This window comes from Quercus lobata, chromosome 12, assembly GCF_001633185.2.
Source record: "Quercus lobata isolate SW786 chromosome 12, ValleyOak3.0 Primary Assembly, whole genome shotgun sequence".
NCBI classification, from domain to species: domain Eukaryota; kingdom Viridiplantae; phylum Streptophyta; class Magnoliopsida; order Fagales; family Fagaceae; genus Quercus; species Quercus lobata.
This window is the reverse complement of record NC_044915.1, coordinates 3,171,205-3,190,979: the sequence shown is the minus strand read 5'-3', so window position 1 is coordinate 3,190,979 and position 19,775 is coordinate 3,171,205. Positions and strand designations below refer to the sequence as shown.

The following is a 19,775-nucleotide window of genomic DNA, read 5'->3' as shown; positions in this document are numbered from 1 at the left end:
TTACTTTTTTTAAATAAAGTTTGGTAGATGAAGCCACTAGTTTTTGGAGGTTTATCGGGTAAAATCGGTGGGCTTCTTGGAATACCACTATAATGCTGAAAGCGGTTTTTTGGATTAAGCCGGCCCTGTAAGCCATTGCTGCGCTGGTTTGTCCTATTCTCTTTTATAATATTTGATTATTGTTATGTACGTCTTTTATTTAATAATTCAATTCAATTCAATTGCAATTCCACTGCCGACGACAATAATAATTTGAAATATACTAGTCTCTCTCTCTCTCTCTAAATTAGAGAAAATTCAATTAAATTTTAAATTAAAATTCAATTATTAGTTAATTTTGTGTCATATATTTATTTAAGTTTTTTAATTTTTTTGCTAAGTGAGTTAATGAGTACAAAATAATTAGAGTCTAATATTAATAAATTATATTAAAAAAAAATCAATCATACATACTTAATAAAAATTATTACACAACAAAGATCATCACATATTCTAGTATCTTATTAAAAATTAAAAAAATAATCATAAATAGTATTAAATTTAGGTGAAAATTTTAATATTTAACTAATTATATATATTTTTTAATAATTTGCCTAGTTATTTATATTTTTATAATTAAAAATATGTTAATTTCCATACATATGCAGGATTTACACGCTAGTTCTTATAAGAAAAACACGGGACAACGGATTTTCCAAATGCCAATAACTATTATTCTCTCCGTTTTACTTTGTTTATCCTCTATTCTATTATGGGATGTCCCAAAATATTGTCTTGTTTCTAAAAATAAAAGTCATTAATTTACTAATGTTCCTATTATGCCCCTATTTTATTAATAATTCAATTTTTTGATAAATTTATTTAAGAGTAGTTTTGGAAACTTATACATTTTTTTTTGAAGAGAAAATTTATACATTTTTAAAAGGTAGACAAGATAATAAATGATGTCTCCTTAAAAAGTTTGACTTTTTAAACAGGACAAATAAAATGGAAGGGAGGGAGAACAAAAATAAATCTAGCTAATCATAGTATAGGAGCAGTTCTTCAATAGTAGATTTTGGATGCATCCAGAAAATGCGACTACAAAAAACTTGGGTAAATATAATGAAAGAAAAGCCACTGTAGCTTACAGTCCAGGTGGCAAAAAAACCAGACAGCTAACAATGCATATGATGACTGTGCATCTATTTCTTTTATTTTTTTATTGGTTGTTTCAAAGAGAAACCAAAATTTCTTATTTTGAGACTCAGAGACTTCGAGTCTTTCGGCCTTAAATTTAGACCAGCTAACAATACGAAACTCAATGACTTAATACTATTTTTTCTTTCACTTTCAATAAATGAATTTATACAAAACAACTTTCAAATAGGTAAAGATTAAATACTAATTTTGTCTAGTATCTAATCATAACTTATACCAGTCCAAACTAAAGTAACTAAGCTGAATAAAAATCTAATTTATTTGAACAAGTAAAACATCTCTCTCCAATTAAAATTAGATTAGACTACTTGCTGGTTAAATATAAATGGATAGAGGGGATAAGGATGACAGAGGCCGATAGTCACAGCTCATAATGCACAAAGCCTTTTCCGCTGGCCTTGTATAAATAATTAAAAAAAAATACAAGAAGATATGGATAAAAATCTAAATCCTTAATATCTCGTAAGGTAAAGACGCCCACGTGGAAGCCCAGCAGCACACTGGAAGAAGAAGTGGGCGCACCAGGTGAAGGAAAAGAAAAAACCAGATCAGTGAGGTACAGATTCTCGTGGTTTTGTTGGGTATCTTATAGAGACAAAACACACACAAACACACACTTATATAACATGTTTCTCTCTAGCTAGTTGTTGACTGACTCTCCTATTCTTACTTGGTCCAATCTTTTTCAAACTTTGATCTTTGAGCAGAAGAGATGATACTGGTGGCTATAATGGCGGAGCTGATGGAGGAGTACACAGTGTTGCTGGCGAGGGTGCTAGAGCATGTGTTTCATTCTGTGCCTTTCCCAAGAAGGGTTCGTTTTCTCATCCTCCGCAGCCTTCCTTTTGCTTCCACACCAACTGGCCCTCTCACTCTAACCCCTTAGTCCTTAGCCCTCCCTTTGTTTTTTGTTTTTTTTTTTTTCCCCTATGAATATAAGAAGCAAACAGTGCCTGTGGATTATATGTTTTAATCTCAGCTTCTTACTTTATTCATTCATGTACAGCTTTCTGAAGTCTCTAATTTTTTTTTTCTTTTCTGGATTTTAAGTTGATGCGGTGGTCCTAAATTTCTGTAAATATTACTGTGAGTCTTCTTCTTTCTAATTTAATTAGCATCTTGTATAAAGTGCATCTTGTGAGTTATACCCTTCACTTTTTTCGGCTCTGGTTTCAAATTTTTCAATGTATATAAGAAAAAGCATTTGTAGGGAGATATGATTGATACAATTAGATAGAGAGATTGCCCATATTAGAAGAAGGTTCTGGCTTTAACATTAAGACGAAAATTGTGTACCCTTTAAAATAAGGATTGAATTGAATATGATTCCCAACATGAAATTCATTTTTTTCCCCCACTTCCAACGGTGGGTAATTGTTAAACCTCACAGAGAGATAATACTTTAGGAGAGAGAGAGAGAGACAAAAAGGCCAAGGCATATATAGATGTGATGTAAACTTTGAAAAGCTGGCAGTGATCTTTAGAGAAGAGTGTGGAAGCTCCTTCGTTATCTTTGAAGTTTGTTTTAATTAGGACTACTATGTTTCAATAATTCATTTTTGCTTTCAAAAAAAAAAAAAAAAAAATCATTTTTATATTTTATTGAGGACAAAACATTTTTGCGAACTCATCTAATCTTAACTTGGGAACTGTTACTGGAGAAAATGGCAGTAAGTAATATTCAACTATTTTATTCCTATGATTTCTAGGTGGGACGCCAAGCCTGGGTTTTCATTATCTCTATCGCTTGGTGGTTACCCACATTTCCTTTTCTTTTATCTCGTAAATTAATTGTACACGGAATCTTCTATAATCAGTATGGATAAATACAAATACCTGATTTTCTACCGCTAAAATATGACAAGAAAGTTAAAAACTCCTTTTCTTCTCCTTTTCATCAGTGCCAAATTTTCAATCTTATCAAATGACACAGCATTATTACTCAGTGCCGTCATGGGAGAGTAAAATATGGCGTTGATTTCTAATTTTAATTCCCTTAAAAAAAATTAATAAAGAAAAGATAGGTTTTTTGGGTGTTGTCATCCTACTGATAATGAGATTATTTAATAAAAGCATCCCAATGTGAAAACATACAATTGGACGGTACAGAACCAAATCTGGCTAGGTGTTTGGAGTACGCATAAAAGAAGTAAATAACTGTCCTCAACTTATTGAGTCCATTGAGTAATGTAAACTACGATAATTTTTGAAGCACAGGTATAAAAAAAACAATATGAAAAAAAAAATTAGTATAAAAAAAAAAATCACAACTCTTTATGGGATTAATTGTGATTGACGGAGAAAAAAAAATGGTATTATGACAAAAATTGTGAGTTTGTTTATGATACTAGAAGAATTCATATGAAAACTCATGCGTGCTGGATGTTACTAAACATGTAGTTAGTCCCCTAGTAATGTGAAATTTTTCCCGAGAATTTTTTTTAATGAAAGGTTTAGAAAAGATTTTAAGATTTTAATTTAACTCTTTTTCACACTTATCATCTTTCTAAAATCATTTTTTAGTTGCTTAAGTTACCAAATACTCCAAGTTGATTCTTAAAAGTTAAAATGTTAGTTGTCTAATTTATACTAGTTATTAATCTTTTGAGGTTGATTATAAGTATAATTTTTGGACCAAAGGAAACATAGGATTTTGTATTAAAAAAAACCTAGGAACTTGTTTGGTCATCCGAATTTTTCTTTTCCTTGTTTCTCAAAAAAAAAAAAAAAAAAAAGAATTTTTCTTTTCCTTTTCCTAACTTCGATTTTTATTTTCCTTTTCCAAACTTAGATTATTTTTTCTTTCTTTCTTTCTTTTTAATGGTATTTGAAATTAGTCTTCAAAACCCAATTTTGACATGATTTGTTTTTTACTACTACTAGTTGCAAATTCACGTGATGCATGAAAAATTGTAATATAATTATTTTATAAGATTGTAATGTAAGATTTATAGGTTAAATAGTGCATAAAAGTATTTTTAATTTTTATAAGTTTTATGTAATAGAACTGTGGAGGCATGAGGATCCAAAGCAGTAATAAAGTAGGCAAGGGTATTTCGGAGGAGGGGAATTTCACGAGGAATTTTTGGATAGGACCTATTTTTACTAATAAGGAGTTTCGGATGTTGCCATTGATGACGATATTGAGGACTCCTTATTAACCTTGGAAGGTCAAGAATCAGGCATATAGGGAGGACGGTGCAATCTCAGGGGGGACAAAGGTAACTTGGTGTAAAACAAGGAAGAGAAGAAAAAGGAAGGACAAGGCAACTATTCTTTCTGCATTAAATGCACTGCAACCACTTAGCTGGCCGCATTAATGAGGAAATGACCATAAATAGTATTCTTCATAACTCATATTCTGGTGTAAACACCTTCTAGCAAGGTCTTGATATGACAAGTGTTAGGAGAGTTTGATCATAACCCTCCAAATGTAAGATCCAGATGCATCCTTGTTGACTTATATAAAGCCAAGAACCATTTGGATCAAAGGGAGAGAAAAGAATAGTGTGGAAGAGAAACAAAAGAGAGAAAAGAACCATCCCATTGTACCTTCCTCCTTGGATTGAACCCGAGGATAAACACTTAGTCAATTTTCAAGCTATTTCCTATTGAAATGTTATTATTTTGCGTATAGTTCTTGGGTATGACTGTCATCTTTTGTTACAGAACGGGTATTTAAAGTTGACCTCGCATCCCATCTCTAACAAATTAATTGTGTGAGTGAATAGTAATTCGTATTTATCCATTTTTACTTTTCGCTCGCTACAATTGGTGTCATCTGTGGGAAAGTCTCCTGAAGTACTTGTATAAATCTCGTAGTCATGGCTGGTCCTAGGCTTAGTGAATCACTGGAGTCTGTTGGCTCTCAGTGCAGAGATCATTTCATTCATCTCGAACGTAGGAGGGATCAAGATATGGCTCATACTCACAGTTAGTGAGCACCTTCCTTTCATTCTAAATGAACTAGACAACATGAGGCTAGTAATCATTCACGTGATGAAGAGGTCCATAACTTGGAGAAGAAGGTGGAGCGGTTACATCGACGTCTTCGTCGTCGAACTCAAATAAGGGAAGATAGGACCCTTTCTCCAGACCAATATTTAAGTACTAGAAGTGATGGAAGTTACTGACCACCAAGGAGAGGCGAGGGGCATGATGCGATGGGAAAAGCTCTCCTTCGAATTTCTTGCTCCCCATTTTCTCAACATATCGAGTAGGTTGAGCTCCCTTGTCGCTTTAACTAGCCTACTTTCACCATCTATAATGGTAAAACCGACTCAATTGAACACGTGAGCCATTTTCACTAAAGGATGATCATTCACTCAAAGAATGAAGTCTTAATGTGCAAGGTCTTCCCTTCAAGCCTTGGGCTGGTGGCTATGAGCTGGTTTGACAGCCTTGAAGAAGAATCAATACATTCCTATAAGGAGCTAACTAGGGCCTTCAGGGCAAGATTTGTAACCTATAGCCGAGTCCCTAGACCCTTAGACTCTTTACTCTCGATGTCTATGAGAGAAGGGGAGACCTTGAAGAATTATTCTGATAGATATTGGGAGATCTATAATGAAATTGATGGAGTTTTTGAGGACGTCGTTGTACGAACCTTCAAAGTGGGTCTTCCTACACATTTTGACCTGTGGAAGTCATTTACCATGAAATCGCCTCAGGGCATGCATCAATTAACGGATCAGATTGAGGAGTATAAAAGGGTCGAGGACAACCAGAGCTTTAGCAAGGGTAAAGCTAAGGCTTTTGTACCTAATCGAAAGGATAGCTTGATAGGCCGGTTTGCATCTTCCCGGCCAAGGAGGGAGTTTTATAATCAAACGCCCCATACTATTGCCGGTCCTTAAGCGATGAACTTGGTGTTCAAAGAGCCAATATATTAAGTGCTAGAGAAGATTAAGCACGAGCCTTATTTCAAATAGCTAAATAAGATGGTTGGAGACCCAACTAAAAGAAACCAGAATTTGTATTGTCAATACCATCAGGATTAAGGTCATATGACCGAAGAATGTAGAACTTTGCAAGCCTTTCTTGATCAGTTGATTACAGTTGGTAAGTTGAAGCAATTTTTGCAGTAGCAAGATAGTCAAAGAAATCAACTTACGACAGGACCACAGAGAAGTGGAGTACCTTGGTCATCTCTGGGAAAAATAAATGTCATTTTTGCAACCCTAAGAAAAGAATCTCACCCAATTAGCAAGGTATGTTAGTGTTGCCACAAATCGTAGAATCCGAAGAAGAGGCACCATGTAAGAAGGCCAGAATTTTGGAGCAACCAATCATAGGATTTTCCGAGAAAGACAAGTTGGGAACGATTCAGCCACACAATAATGCCCTAGTGGCAACCTTGCGGATAGCAGGGTTCGATGTCAAGAGGGTGATGGTTGATCAAGGCAGTGAGGCAGAGATTATGTACTCTGACTTGTTTAAATGTCTAGGACTCAAACTTGAGGATTTGGACCAATATGATGCTCCATTGATCGGGTTCAATAGAAACACTATTATTTCGAAGGGGATGATTCGATTGCCAGTACAAACTGGGGATAAGGTGGTGAGCATGAATTTCATAATGGTAGATGCTTTTTCACCATATACCGCCATCTTAGCCAAACCGTGGCTACATGCCATAGGGGCAGTCTCATCTACGTTGCATGTTAAGGTAAACTATCCTACTAATGAGGGGGTGGTAGAGCTAGTGGTATGCCAATTAGTGGCCAAGCAATGTATGGTGGTGGCGGTTGATCATCATGTTGCTCAAATTGGCTCTTCGGAAGTGGTGCCAACATTATAGCAACCATAGCCCGGGCCACCTACCTCCTCAGATAGTCTAGTATCATGTAAGGAGTTGGAAAAGGTCATCATTGGCAAGGATATAGATAAATACTTTCAAGTTGGGATTCTACTCCCAGTAAAGGATAAAAAGCAGCTGGTAGACTTTCTGAACTGGTAGACTTTCTGAAGAGTAATTTAGATGTTTTTGCGTGGAATGCATACGTAGCACCCACGATTGATCCCGAGTTTATTTGCTACCACTTGAATGTTAACCCTAAAGCTACCTCGAAGAAACAATTACCTCGGCGTTCGTCTAAAGAACATGTCAAGGCTGTAAAACACGAGGTCCGTAAGCTTAAACAGGCTAGGGAAATCAAAGAGGTTTTCTACCTTGAATGGTTGGCTAATACTGTGGTCGTAAGGAAAAAATCGGGGAGGTGGAGAGTGTGTGTGGATTTTACAGATCTTAATAAAGCATGTCCAAAGGATCCGTTTCCTGTCTCGAGAATTGATCAATTAGTTGATGCAACGTATGGACATCCTAGGATGAATTTTCTAGATGCTTTTCAAGGCTACCATCAAATCGCGTTGGTGCTTCTCGATCAAGAGAAAATAGCCTTCCTTACCCTAACAGGAAATTATCACTATAAAGTAATGCCATTTGGACTAAAGAATACAGGGTCTACATATCAAAGAATGGTGACTAGAATGTTTGAGAGCCAGTTGGGAAAGAACATGGAGGCATACATTGATGATATGGTAGTTAAGAGTAAAGAAGAGTTTGGGCATCTGTCTGATCTTGATGAAGTTTTTACAATCTTAAGAAAGCACAAGTTACGCTTAAATGCTTTTAAGTATTCTTTTGGTGTAGGGTCTAGAAAGTTTTTAGGCTACATGATCACCCATCAAGGGATTGAAGTTAATCTCGACCAGATTAGGACTATTCACGGGTTGTATCCTCCTCGGAATTCGAAAGAAGTTTAGTGTCTTATTGGAATGACAGTAGCTTTAATCGGTTCATATCAAGGTCCGTAGAGCGATGTAGACCGTTCTTTCAGCTATTGCATAAATGGAAGGATTTTTCTTGGTTCGAGGAATGTGATAAGGATTTTGGGGAGTTGAAGACGTATTTAGCTTATCCACCAGTCTTGTCTAGGCTAGAGAAAAAGGAGGTTTTGTATGCATATTTTGTTGTTGCCCAAAATGTAGTGAGTTTGGTCTTGATATGGGTGGATGAGGGAATTTAGAAACTAGTGTACTATGTTAGCAAATCCCTCTAGGACGCCGAGGTTAAGTATCTCTACTTGGAGAAGGCAATTCTTGCTATCATCCATGCCGCCAAGAAGCTGCCCCACTACTTCCAAGCCCACACCGTGATCTTCTTGACCTAGTTGCCCCTACAAGCATTGCTTCGAAGGTTGGATTATACGAGAAGAGTGGCAAAATGGGGAACTATGCTTGGTGCATTTGACATTAAGTATTTGCCCCGAACGGCTATGAAAGGCTAAATTTTGGCGGATTTGGTAGTAGAATTTACCGAGGAGTTAGGTGATTCTGAGGAGGGGATAAAGATCGAGGGAGAGTGAGTTCAGTGGAAGTTTAGCAAGTTTGGTAGCTATTTATGGATGGCGTGGCCAACCGGAAAGGATTAGGGATAGGAATTGTGATGATCTCACCAGATGGAATCACTTTAGAAAAGTCTTTGAGGCTTAGCTTTTTAGCAACAAGTAACGAGGCAGAATACGAGGCTCAATTGGCAGGGTTGACTACTATGCAGAAACTTGGAGTTAAGATTATCAGGGCATATTGTGATTCAAGACTCATAGTGGGACAAGTTCAGGGTGATTTTAAGGCTAAAGACCTAAGGATGCTTTGGCACTTAAATCAAGTTAAGCATTTGTTAGGGTACTTTCATTCTTTTATGCTCGAACAAGTTCCTCAAAGTAAAAATTCTCATGTTGATTTGCTAGCAACTCTGGCTACTGCAAGCAGGGAGAATCTTCCTAGGATTATACTTGTGGAAGATTATGCATTACCTACTTATGACGTATCGGTTCCTGTTGGAGTTCACTTTATGCGAGTGGGCCCTAGTTCGATGGATCCATTGTTTACATTTCTCAGGAATGGAATATTACCCAAGGACAAGATCGAGGCATAGAAAATTCTTAGGAAGGCGCCGAGGTTTTGGTTATCTGAGGATCAAAAACTATACAAACGCTTATACTCGTGATCGTACCTACTGTGTATTCATCCTGAAGTAATGGAAATATTACTGGAAGAGTTGCACGAAGGAATTTGTGGTAGTCATATGGGGGGTAGGTCACTTGCCCATAGAGCTTTAATACAAGGTTATTGGTGACCGAGCATGCAGAAGTCCTCCCAAGTGTACGTTAAGAAATGGGACCAGTGTTAGAGATATGCTCCTAACATCCATCAACTAGGGGGAGTGCTAAACTCATTAAGTAGCCCTTGGCCTTTTGCATAGTGGGGGCTGGATATCATGGGGCCTTTTCCTAAGGCAACAGGGAATTGAAGGTTCCTCATTGATGCTACTGATTATTTCACCAAGTGGGTCGAGGCTGAACCATTAGTAAACATCTGAGATCAAGATGTCAAAAGATCCGTATGGCGAAATATTGTGACGACATTTAGGGTTTCGAACATTCTTATCTTGGATAATGGGCTTCAATTCAGTAGTACGGCATTTCGGAGGTATTGTTGTGACTTAAGGATAAAGAATAGGTATTCCACCCCATCGTACCCACAAAGTAATGGACAAGCTGAGGCCACAAACAAAGTCATTGTGGATGGTTTAAAGAAAAGATTGGAAGGCGCCAAGGGAAAGTGGGTGGACGAACTGCCCCATGTTTTGTGGACATATCACGCAACTCCTAGAAGATCTATGGGTGAGACCCCGTTTTCCATGACTTATGGATCTGAAGTAGTTATCTCTACAGAAGCAAGTTTCCCAACATTAAGGTCTGGCCAACTCCTCGATGGCAGCAATGAATGACTACTATCCCTTGACCTTGATTTAGCTAAGGAATGAAGGGAAATAGTTGCGGTCAGATTAGTGCAGTACCAGCAGAAGCTTAGGCAAGGATTTGATAAAGGGATAAAAGTCAGGGTATTCATTCTAGGAGATCTTGTTTTGCGAAGGGTGGTCAAAAGTATGAAGAATCCCTCCTAGGGAAAGCTAGGTCCTAATTGGGAAGGGCCTTATTAGGTAACTTCTATAGCCAGAACAGGGGCTTATCGGTTGGAAGATTGAGATGGGGTTGTAGTTCCCCGACCATGGAATGTGAATAATTTACGAAAATATTATTTCTAATGCGAAATTGTGTAAATAATTATTTGCTTATATGCAATTGAATGTATTGATCATCTCTATTGTTGTCATTTTGATTAAAAATATACTTAAATTATCATTATGGGTTAAACAGAACCTCGACCAGGTTTGATTCCTCAGATCACCTGCCTTGGGTAAATTAACACCTAACTTATCATCATGGGTTAAACAGAGTGTTTAACCTCGGCTAGGTTCGACTCCTCGGATCACCTACCTGAAGAAAATTGACACTTGACTTATCATAATGGGTTAAACAAAACCTCGGTCAAGTTCGACTCCTCGGATCACTTGCCTTGGGTAAATTAACACCTAACTTATCATCCTAGGTTAAACAGAAACTCGGCTAAGTTTGACTCCTCGGATCACCTTCCTTGAGTAAATTAACACCTAACTTGTCATCATGGATTAAGTAGAACCAAGGCTAGGATAGACTCCTTGGATCATCTGCCTTTGGTAAATTAACGTTTAACTTGTAATGTAGGACCTCAGTAGATGAGATTCCTAGGATCTTCAACTTGGTATAAAACGGCACTTGGTTTCTTCTAAGTCAGTTTCATTGAAATCTAGATTAGGCCTTGCACTTTAGTCAACCAACTATGGAGATACTCATCCTTTGACATTAAGCATAGGAGAACTTGGTGCTGAGGGCTGCAGAATGGTAGGCTATCTAGGTAAATTAAATGTGATGAAAAAAAAAATGTATTCAATAAAGAGTCATGTAGTTCAGAATGTGTATTAAGGCAAGGGTAAAAGAATTGTTATTACAGAATAAGGAAAACTATATGTGGCAAAAGATAAGTAGAAACCTTTTCATTCATAAGTTTAGAAACTAGAAAAGTACATAACAAAACAGGGGGTGAAGCTTTAACTCGTTAGAGTATTCACCAACTTCATAACAAAAATAAAATAAAATAAAATAATAATAATAACAAAACAGGTCCTCGACCTAACATCTATTTCATCCCTTGGCCCTCGAGAGCATTCTCTTTTTTTGCCCTCTCTGTTATTTGATCCTCGGTAGCAAGTTGAGATACAAGGGGAGCAATATCAGTTGTTGATGAGACTCTGCCTCAGGAGTGAGCCTCGTCTACCACCATGGAGGCCATCGGGGCAGCCTTGCTAGACTTTGGAGGTTGATCCTCAACTTAGGAAGGCTGCGTAGGAGTGGTAAAGCTGGTTGGAGGTGGAGCAGATGTTTGTGCCCTTATGGCTGGGGGGTAAAACACCTTCTTTGGATTTCTTAATTCAGAAGAGGGGTCTACATCGACGGCATTCAAAGCCTTGATCCAAGTCTAGAGGCAGAAACTTTGACATACTGTTGGGATTTGAGACTTGAGATGTGCTTTAGTTTCTTTTTTTCCCAAATCGTATGCAGTTTGCTCCATTTTGTCAATTTCTTTAGATTTTTGGGCTAGCTCCTTACTCAGTTCAGTGATTTGAGCTCGAGCAAGGGAGAGCTAACCCTCTACCTTTTTCAACTGATGGAGTTATTCCCGGGCTTGCCTCTCAAAGCTTTCAATTGCAGCATTAGCACTTTTCCTAGCTTTGTTGCGCTCGAACAACTTAAGGAGAGTTTCCTTTAGTTTTTTGTTAGCCAGGGCTTAGGCCTTCTGGGCGGCATAGTGCTTTGATTCCTTCTCTTTTTTCTCATAAAGGGCTTGATTAACCCACTCCTCGGCCACATGTGCTGCTTGGGTGGCGTAAGCATTCATAAGTAAGAAAAAGAGTAGAAGTTAAATGCTGTATATAAGAACAAAACAAAAACAAGAATTGACTACAAGGAGAAAGAAAATGTACCAGAGCTAAATCCCTTTTTAGGGACAAGAATATCTAGTGCTTCTTCAAGTTCCAGAGCTTGGCCATATCTCGGGGAAGTAGAAGTGCTTGCTCAACCGAATTGGCTATATAGCTCGACCTTTTGTTGTTAAAATTGTGGATTGAAGAATTCGTAGGGAGGGGGGCTCCGTCTAGTATAAGAGGAAGATTCCAATTAGGAGTGCGGGAATGGTGTTTAGGGATCATGTCCTAAGTCTCTCCCCCTCTCCTTTGTTGAGTTCGGCTTACTTTAGTGGCCTTACTTTGTTCGGGAGAAGCCTCTTCATGGATTTCTCCTTCCTCGGAGGATCCCTTGCCTCCCTTTTTATCACTCTTCCATTTTTTGTCAGCTGTTTTGGTTTGAAAGGTAGGAGGAGGGGCAAGAGTGGGGGTCTGGGCATTATGGGAACCTTAGGAGTGGCACCCCCAGTGTGTGATTCTAGTAAGGACAAAAGGTATAGCATTCTTTTCTCCAACACCAATGCTTTGAGAATCATAGTGGCCTCCTGGTCAGCACTAATTGAGGCAACAACTAGCCTCGAGCTGGATGCTATGTCTTCAATCTCATCCTGATGGTAGAAGACTTCGAAATCCTCGTCGTGGATGAGGCTTTTAGTACTTTCCTCCTGGGTCTCTTCCTCAGTCCCTTCAGACTGTGATTTAAGCTCAACGTCCGAGGATATAACTTCCTCAGTTAAGGTTTGAGGATCTGTAAAGACTGGGAGCTCCACAAGTTGGGCTCCGGCAGGAGGAGGCTTTCGAATGAATCCCTCGATGGCCATGTCAACTAGTGCCAAGCGTGGATCTCTTGCATTGATTACGTTCTTTGAAACTTGGAAGCGAGTAGAAATGGGTTTGAAACCCAAGATGACATGCATTGCTCAGAGTTGGCCATCTCGATTCAAAAAGATCTCGGATCTAAGAACCTGGTTCAACAAGTCGAAGTTCACCAAGTTGCATCTTTTGGCAGTATCCTTCTTAAAAAAAAAAAGAAAAAGAAAAAGAAAAAGAAAAAGAAAAAGAAAGAAAGAGGTTATTTTAGAAAGGTGGAGATAAAATGTGTGTGTTCTCATTTCGTAATAGTACAATATCTTAAAGGTATCCCTAAGCCACCCCAACTGGAACACCATCTTTGGTCGGGTAGTAAAGTCCATCATGCCATTCCCTTGAAATGAAGAGGAAATCCTCGTCCATACCCTGGTTCGTCTCGGGGAGGCAAGAAATTAATCTAACTGTTAGGACCCTAGTTTTTAGGTAATACCCCGCTTCGTTATTCCTCTAAAAACTATAAACCCAATTTATATTGTGATGGGTAAGATTTATACCCATCCTTTCATTCATGGCGTCTACACCGCCCAAAATCCTAAACATATTTGGGGCCACATTGGGTGTGACAGAGTCTATAAAGAATCAAAAAATCCCTAGTTACTCAAACTATAGGAAGCCTCATCCCACCTTTGATAAATGCTATCATGGGAATTGCTACTGCCTCTGTGGGTCTTTTTTCATGCCATTCTCCTGGATTGTAATGTTCTATGGATGCATTGCTAGGAATCCTATATCGCTTCTTAAACTTGTTGGGAAATTTAGACCCCAGTTGATAGAATTAACAAGTTTTAAACCCAAGTTATTAATTAGATTTATTATGAATAAAACTTGTTAAAACAAACAAACATCAATATCATGTCAAAATAATGCAATGGAAAAATAAATTAGACAAGATATGATGACCCAGGAAAACCAATGAAATAAACTAGTTTCACAGTAAAAAACCTGGGGGGAAACCTTCCCAAAAAGAAATCCACTATAGTAAAGAGAAGTTTCAGATCTAGTACAAAACCTTTGCCGCTAGACTCTACAATCGCTTTAGATGAACTCACAGTAGAAACCTTTTATCACTTCAGAACCTCTGAACTCTTCAATATATGAACGCCACCCTTTTGATGCATGAATCCTAGTACGTGACTAACCAATTACACGGATCCCAGTATACGACTTAATTATCAATTAGAAGAAGATGTTGACTGCAAAGTTCTTCACTTCATCCACACGATGAAGATCAGGAAGCACTTGGTTACAAAACCCTAAGGCGCAAAGACGTAGTAGCTTCTTTTAGAGAGAATAAGGCTTCGATCACCTTTTGCATATGTTCTCCTTGTATTCTCTTATGTAACGGCCTCTAAAATAAGCCTTATATAGGTCTAGGGTTGTGAGAAAAGAAACCCTACACATACATGTCAGCATGAGCTGAAAATCAGATCTGAAAATTTGAAATTCGTAAAGCTCGACAGATAAGGTGTTGAGCCAGGTGTCGAGGAACATCTCGATCGATCCACTAAGTGTCGAGAAGCTATCAAGGAGATAGAATATTTCTCGATCGATCGACCAGCTATCGAGAAGGTGTCGAGATTGCGATAAGAAACACCTTAAGAAGCTCGATAGATAGCTTAGCTGTCGAGAGGTGTCGAGCAGCTATCAAGCTTTAAAAACTCAACACTTCTTCATTTGTTTCTTGGATAGACTTGATGACTTCAAAAATTGAACTTGAAACAAGGTTTCTTGAATTATTGAACACATCCTAGATCTACCTAAATGCAAGTAAATTGCGTTTTGTCAAAGGATTAGTCAATTACACAAAATATGTCCTTAACAAAACTCCTCTTTGTGTTCAGGAGTATCGACTAAACTAAAGAATCTACCCATTTGTCAGGAAAGTAGCAAAAAGAAAAGGAAGACTTAAATACAAAATCTGTCACAGGAAGAAAGAATCAAAAGCAAAAAACACTTACAAAAATTTAAGAAGAGAGGATCCTCAGGCGAATTATCTGGAGTAAGGAGTATTATTTGCTTTAAAAGGAGTAAAATGAGGGAAGAGTCTCCAAACTTCCCCTTATATAAGAGACAAAAAAGAAGTGGAGATTTTCCCGCCTCTTTAATTGAAGAAATGAGGGCCATAGGACGAGAATTTGATCGTAGAACGTGGGGGACAGCAAGCCACCCGTAGCATTTATGGCGAAGTTACGGATTACAAAGCATTAGGAGCGTGTCTCAGTCAGTTGAAGAGATGCTCTCACTTGGGAACTTGTAGGAAGCATGTTGTGGCAACCAGTTCTCCTTAAACAAAACCTCCCTCTCCTAGGGTAGGAACGAAAAGTGCAGTTTTGGGGGCTATTGTGGAGGCACGAGGATCCAAAGCAATAATAAAGTAGGCAAGGGTATTTCTGAGGAGGAGAATTTCGTGAGGAATCCTTAGAGAGGACCTATTTTACTAATAAGGAGTTCAGGATGTTGCCATTGATGAAGATACCGAAGACTCCTTATTAAGCTAGAAGGCCGAGAATCAGGTGTATAGGGAGGATGGTGCAATCCTAGGGGGGACAAAGGTAACTTGGTGTAAAACAAGGAAGAGAAGAAAAAAGAAGGACGAGATAACCATCCTCTCCGCATTAAATGCACTGCAACTACTTAGTTGGCTACATTAATGGGGAAATGATCATGAATAGTGTTCTTCACAGCTCATATTCTGGTGTAAACACCTTCTAGCAAGGTCTTTATAGGACAAGTGTCAGGAGAGTTTGATCATAACCCTCCAAATGTAAGATCTAGGTGCATCCTTGCTGAGTTATATAAAGCCAAGAAGCATCTGGATCAAAGGAAGAGAAAAGAATAGTGGAGGAGAAACAAAAGAGAGAAAAGATCCATCCCATTGTACCTTCCTCCTCAGATTGAACCCGAGGACAAACACTTAGTCAATTTTCAAGCTATTTCTTGTTGAAACGATACCATTTTGTGTATAGTTCTTGGGTATGGCTGTCATTTTTTTGTTACAGAATGGGTATTTAAAGTTGACCTCACATCCCATTGTGAGAGACCGCGCCCCTGGCCCGTTTTATGGGATGTTGGGCCAAACCCACGTGAATGGGTGGAGTCGTGTTATTACTTCTCAAAATGGAGGTTCGACTAGTTATATTTCCCCCTTTAGATTAAGGGTTTTACAATGGAGTCGCCACTTATTTAATTATTGGAAAAATGAGAAAACCATAAATGAAAAATTCCTCATTTTATTAATTTGAAATTGAATTTACATTGATCATAGAAAAATTACATGACTTTGGTCCTACATACAATCTAAGATAAAGTACATGGCTTTGTTTCCTAGTTACAATCTAAAAATAAAAAATTACATGGATAAGCATTTGATCTACTAACCCTCGATCTAAGCTCGGAGGCTATGTTACAAGGTGTGAAGGTGTTAGGCACCCACCTTGCCCGGTGAAACCGGTCTTCTAGACTATGGTAGCCAACATTCATATCATATCATTCAATATGTCAATCAATTTGCATGTTGAATTTAATGTGTGTGTATGTGATAAACTCTAATTCAATTTATTAAGCATGACATTTGGATTGAAAAATAAACTCTAGTGAATGTGTGTGGATAGTGATAACTTAGATTCAAAGATTTGAAAAAATTACTAAACAAATATGTTTTTCATATTTTTGATGTGGATTTAAGATTAAATCTAGTGATATGCATGAACATGTGATGAACAACTAAGAACATGTGAAGAACACATAAGAACATTCAAACATATTCAAGGGAATTATCATGCTTTAATCTTAAATTCTTATCATGGCAATATAAACAAATAGTTAGGGAAGGAGATTATACCTTCATGCAAGATCCATATAATGGAGGAGGGGATTGTTGATGGAGGTCCTAAGAGTGGAGGAAAAGAAGAGCTAGGAGAGGGAGAGTGAGTCTCACTCAATACCTTGAGTCTCAGGAAGACCAAGATATGACAAGACTACTCAACTTTACTAGAACTCAAGAGAAGAGAAGAGAGGGGAGTTTATATAGTAGTGGTGGAGGAAATATGAATGAAAGACCATTTAATGAGAGTTGACAAGGAATCATGAACCTAGACCTCATTTTAGCCTTTGGGGAAATCTGGTGCATTAAATGGAAAGATTGGTGGGAGTGAGGAGCAAGCCAAAATTCGGTTTTCCCCTAGCTGCTGTCACAGCCTATAAAGCCAACTTTGAAAAATCATATCTGCCTCAATTCTGATCGGAATTGTCTCATTTTTATGCCCAAATTGAAGGCCCGGATGTCTAGTTTCTGGGAATAATAATCTCATTCACAGATTCAAAATATTCTGAGAGATATCAATGAAATGGTAAGCAGAGGTCATTTGTTAGAAAACGGTTTCAGCACAATTAACATTAATAGGTCCCCAAATTAGCTCCCAATTAACATTAAATGGCTCCAATCACTCCCATTTCAGATTTAATTGACTCTAAATTTACTCTAATTAAAAGATAATTGTACAAATTACTCATTGAATAATTAATGTTTAACTATCTAGTTAATTAGGTGTATGCAATTCTACCATAAAATGTAGTCCTAACCAATCAAATTATGATACATCATCGATCTCAAATTGATTATATTTATAACCAATTGAAATCAATTGTTCATAATCACATATAGTCAGACTCAATTTGTAATAGTGCATCTCAGCCATTAAAACTTGATTTGATGATAACTTTCAATCTAATGGTCCGATTAGGGCTCATGACCAGTCGATTTGATCGTTATAACATCAAGATCATTTTGGTGAAATGAGATTAAGGATCTAATGACCAGAATCAAGATGCATATTTTCAATGTGAAATTACCTTTTTACCCTCCATATGAGGTTAAATACGGGTTGCAAAATAGGGTGTCAACAGAATGCCCCTCATTGGCAGAGCTTGAAAAGCGAATGCCAATGTATGAAAGAGACACCTAACTTTGCAATTAGTATTTAACCGTGGTGAATGTATGATGCATATAAATAAAAATGCAGACGGTCATGTTCTGGATCAAAATGTGGACTGAATCTCGAGGGAGATTGCCTACGTACCTCTTAGTGGGAGGATCAGGTCTAAATGTAGTTCATGCATGCAGCCCCCCCCCCCTTTTGTTTTTGTTTTTGTTTTTTTTTTTTTTGTGTTTTTTTTGAAAAAAATGAGTACAAGACATACTTACCAGTGGTCTGATGGATTTGAAGTTTTGGACGTGCTTCCCAGAGGTCGGCGGATTTGAAATTTGGACGTGCTTCCCAGAGATCCAATGGTTTGATTTTGGACGTGCTTCCCAGAGGTCCATTGAAATTGAATTTGGACGTGCTTCCCAGAGGTCCAATGGATTGAAGTTTTGGACGTGCTTCCCAGAGGTCCGATGGTTTGAAGTTTGGACGTGCTTCCCAGAGGTCCGATGGATTGAATTTAGACGTGCTTCCCAGAGGTCCGATGGTTTGAAGTTTGGACATGCTTCCCAGAGGTCCATTGAAATTGAAGTTTGGACGTGCTTCCCAGAGGTCCGATGGATTGAATTTGGACGTGCTTCCCAGAGGTCCGATGGATTGAAGTTTTGGACGTGCTTCCCAGAGGTCCATTGAAATTGAAGTTTGGACGTGCTTCCCAGAGGTCCGATGGATTGAATTTGGACGTGCTTCCCAGAGGTTCGATGGATTGAAGTTTTGGACGTGCTTCCCAGAGGTCCGATGGTTTGAAGTTTGGACGTGCTTCTCAGAAGTCCATTAAAATTGAAGTTTGGATGTTCTTCCCAGAGGTCCGATGGTTTGAAGTTTGGATGTGCTTCCCAGAGGTCCATTGAAATTGAAGTTTGGACGTGCTTCCCAGAGATCCAATGGTTTGATTTTGGACGTGCTTCCCAGAGGTCCATTGAAATTGAATTTGGATGTGCTTCCCAGAGGTCCGATGGATTAAAGTTTTGGACGTGCTTCCCAGAGATCCGATGGTTTGAAGTTTGGACGTGCTTCCCAGAGGTCCATTGAAATTGAAGTTTGGACGTGCTTCCTAGAGGTCCGATGGATTGAATTTGGATGTGCTTCCCAGAGGTCCGATGGATTGAAGTTTTGGACGTGCTTCCCAGAGGTTCGATGAAATTGAAATTTGGACGTGCTTCCTAGAGGTCCGATGGAATTGAAAGGTATTATTCATATCGATGTGTGTGGGCCTTTTACCCTAATACCTGCAAAATAAATACTTTCAATTAGTAACAGAGTTATTCATTGAAAAATTTTTGGCATACCTGGAGAATGCCCTTAGTTTGGGACATATTCCATGCTTCAATGAATGTTGAGGATGGGCAATTGACTTGATGTTGCACCACTGGAGAATATGGAAGAGGATGATAGCTTTCTGTTCCTGAAGAAGAATTTAATGAAGATTTTTTTTTTGAAATGAATTTGGAAAACTTGAGTTTTTTAAAGGAATTGAAAATTTTGATTGATGATTTTTTTTTTTTTTTTGAAATATGAAGATTTGTTCATTATCAAAAAGTGAAGAAGATGAAGATGGAGTAAAAGTGATGAAGATTTATTCATGATGATGTTTTTTGAAAAACCTATCCTTTGAATGAGAACAACTTTGGTTGGGAGTTGATGCAGATTACTGGATAAGTCCTTGCTTAATTCCTGTAAAAAGATAATTTCAATTAGCAATGGATTTATTCATTGAAATGAATTGAAAGTATTTAGCCAATGCCCCTAGTTTGAGGCATATTCCATGCTTAAATTGAAGTTGAGTTCATTTGATGTTGCAACAATTGGGGAACATG

At 38.0% G+C, this 19,775-nt stretch overlaps 1 protein-coding gene across 1 annotated transcript; it reads left to right on the top strand.

Moving 5' to 3' along the window:
• The first annotated feature begins 1,604 nt into the window (after positions 1-1,604).
• On the top strand, positions 1,605-2,354 carry LOC115972254. The gene is made up of 2 exons (XM_031092468.1): positions 1,605-1,756; positions 1,908-2,354. The coding sequence occupies exon 2, from the start codon at positions 1,913-1,915 to the stop codon at positions 2,084-2,086; it is 174 nt and encodes a 57-aa protein (XP_030948328.1). The 5' UTR covers positions 1,605-1,756; positions 1,908-1,912; the 3' UTR covers positions 2,087-2,354.
• Positions 2,355-19,775: the final 17,421 nt, after the last annotated feature.

Excerpts from the sequence above, each read along its gene's own strand:
- LOC115972254 (XM_031092468.1), top strand. The coding sequence starts at position 1,913 with ATGATACTGGTGGCTATAATGGCGGAGCTGATGGAGGAGTACACAGTG.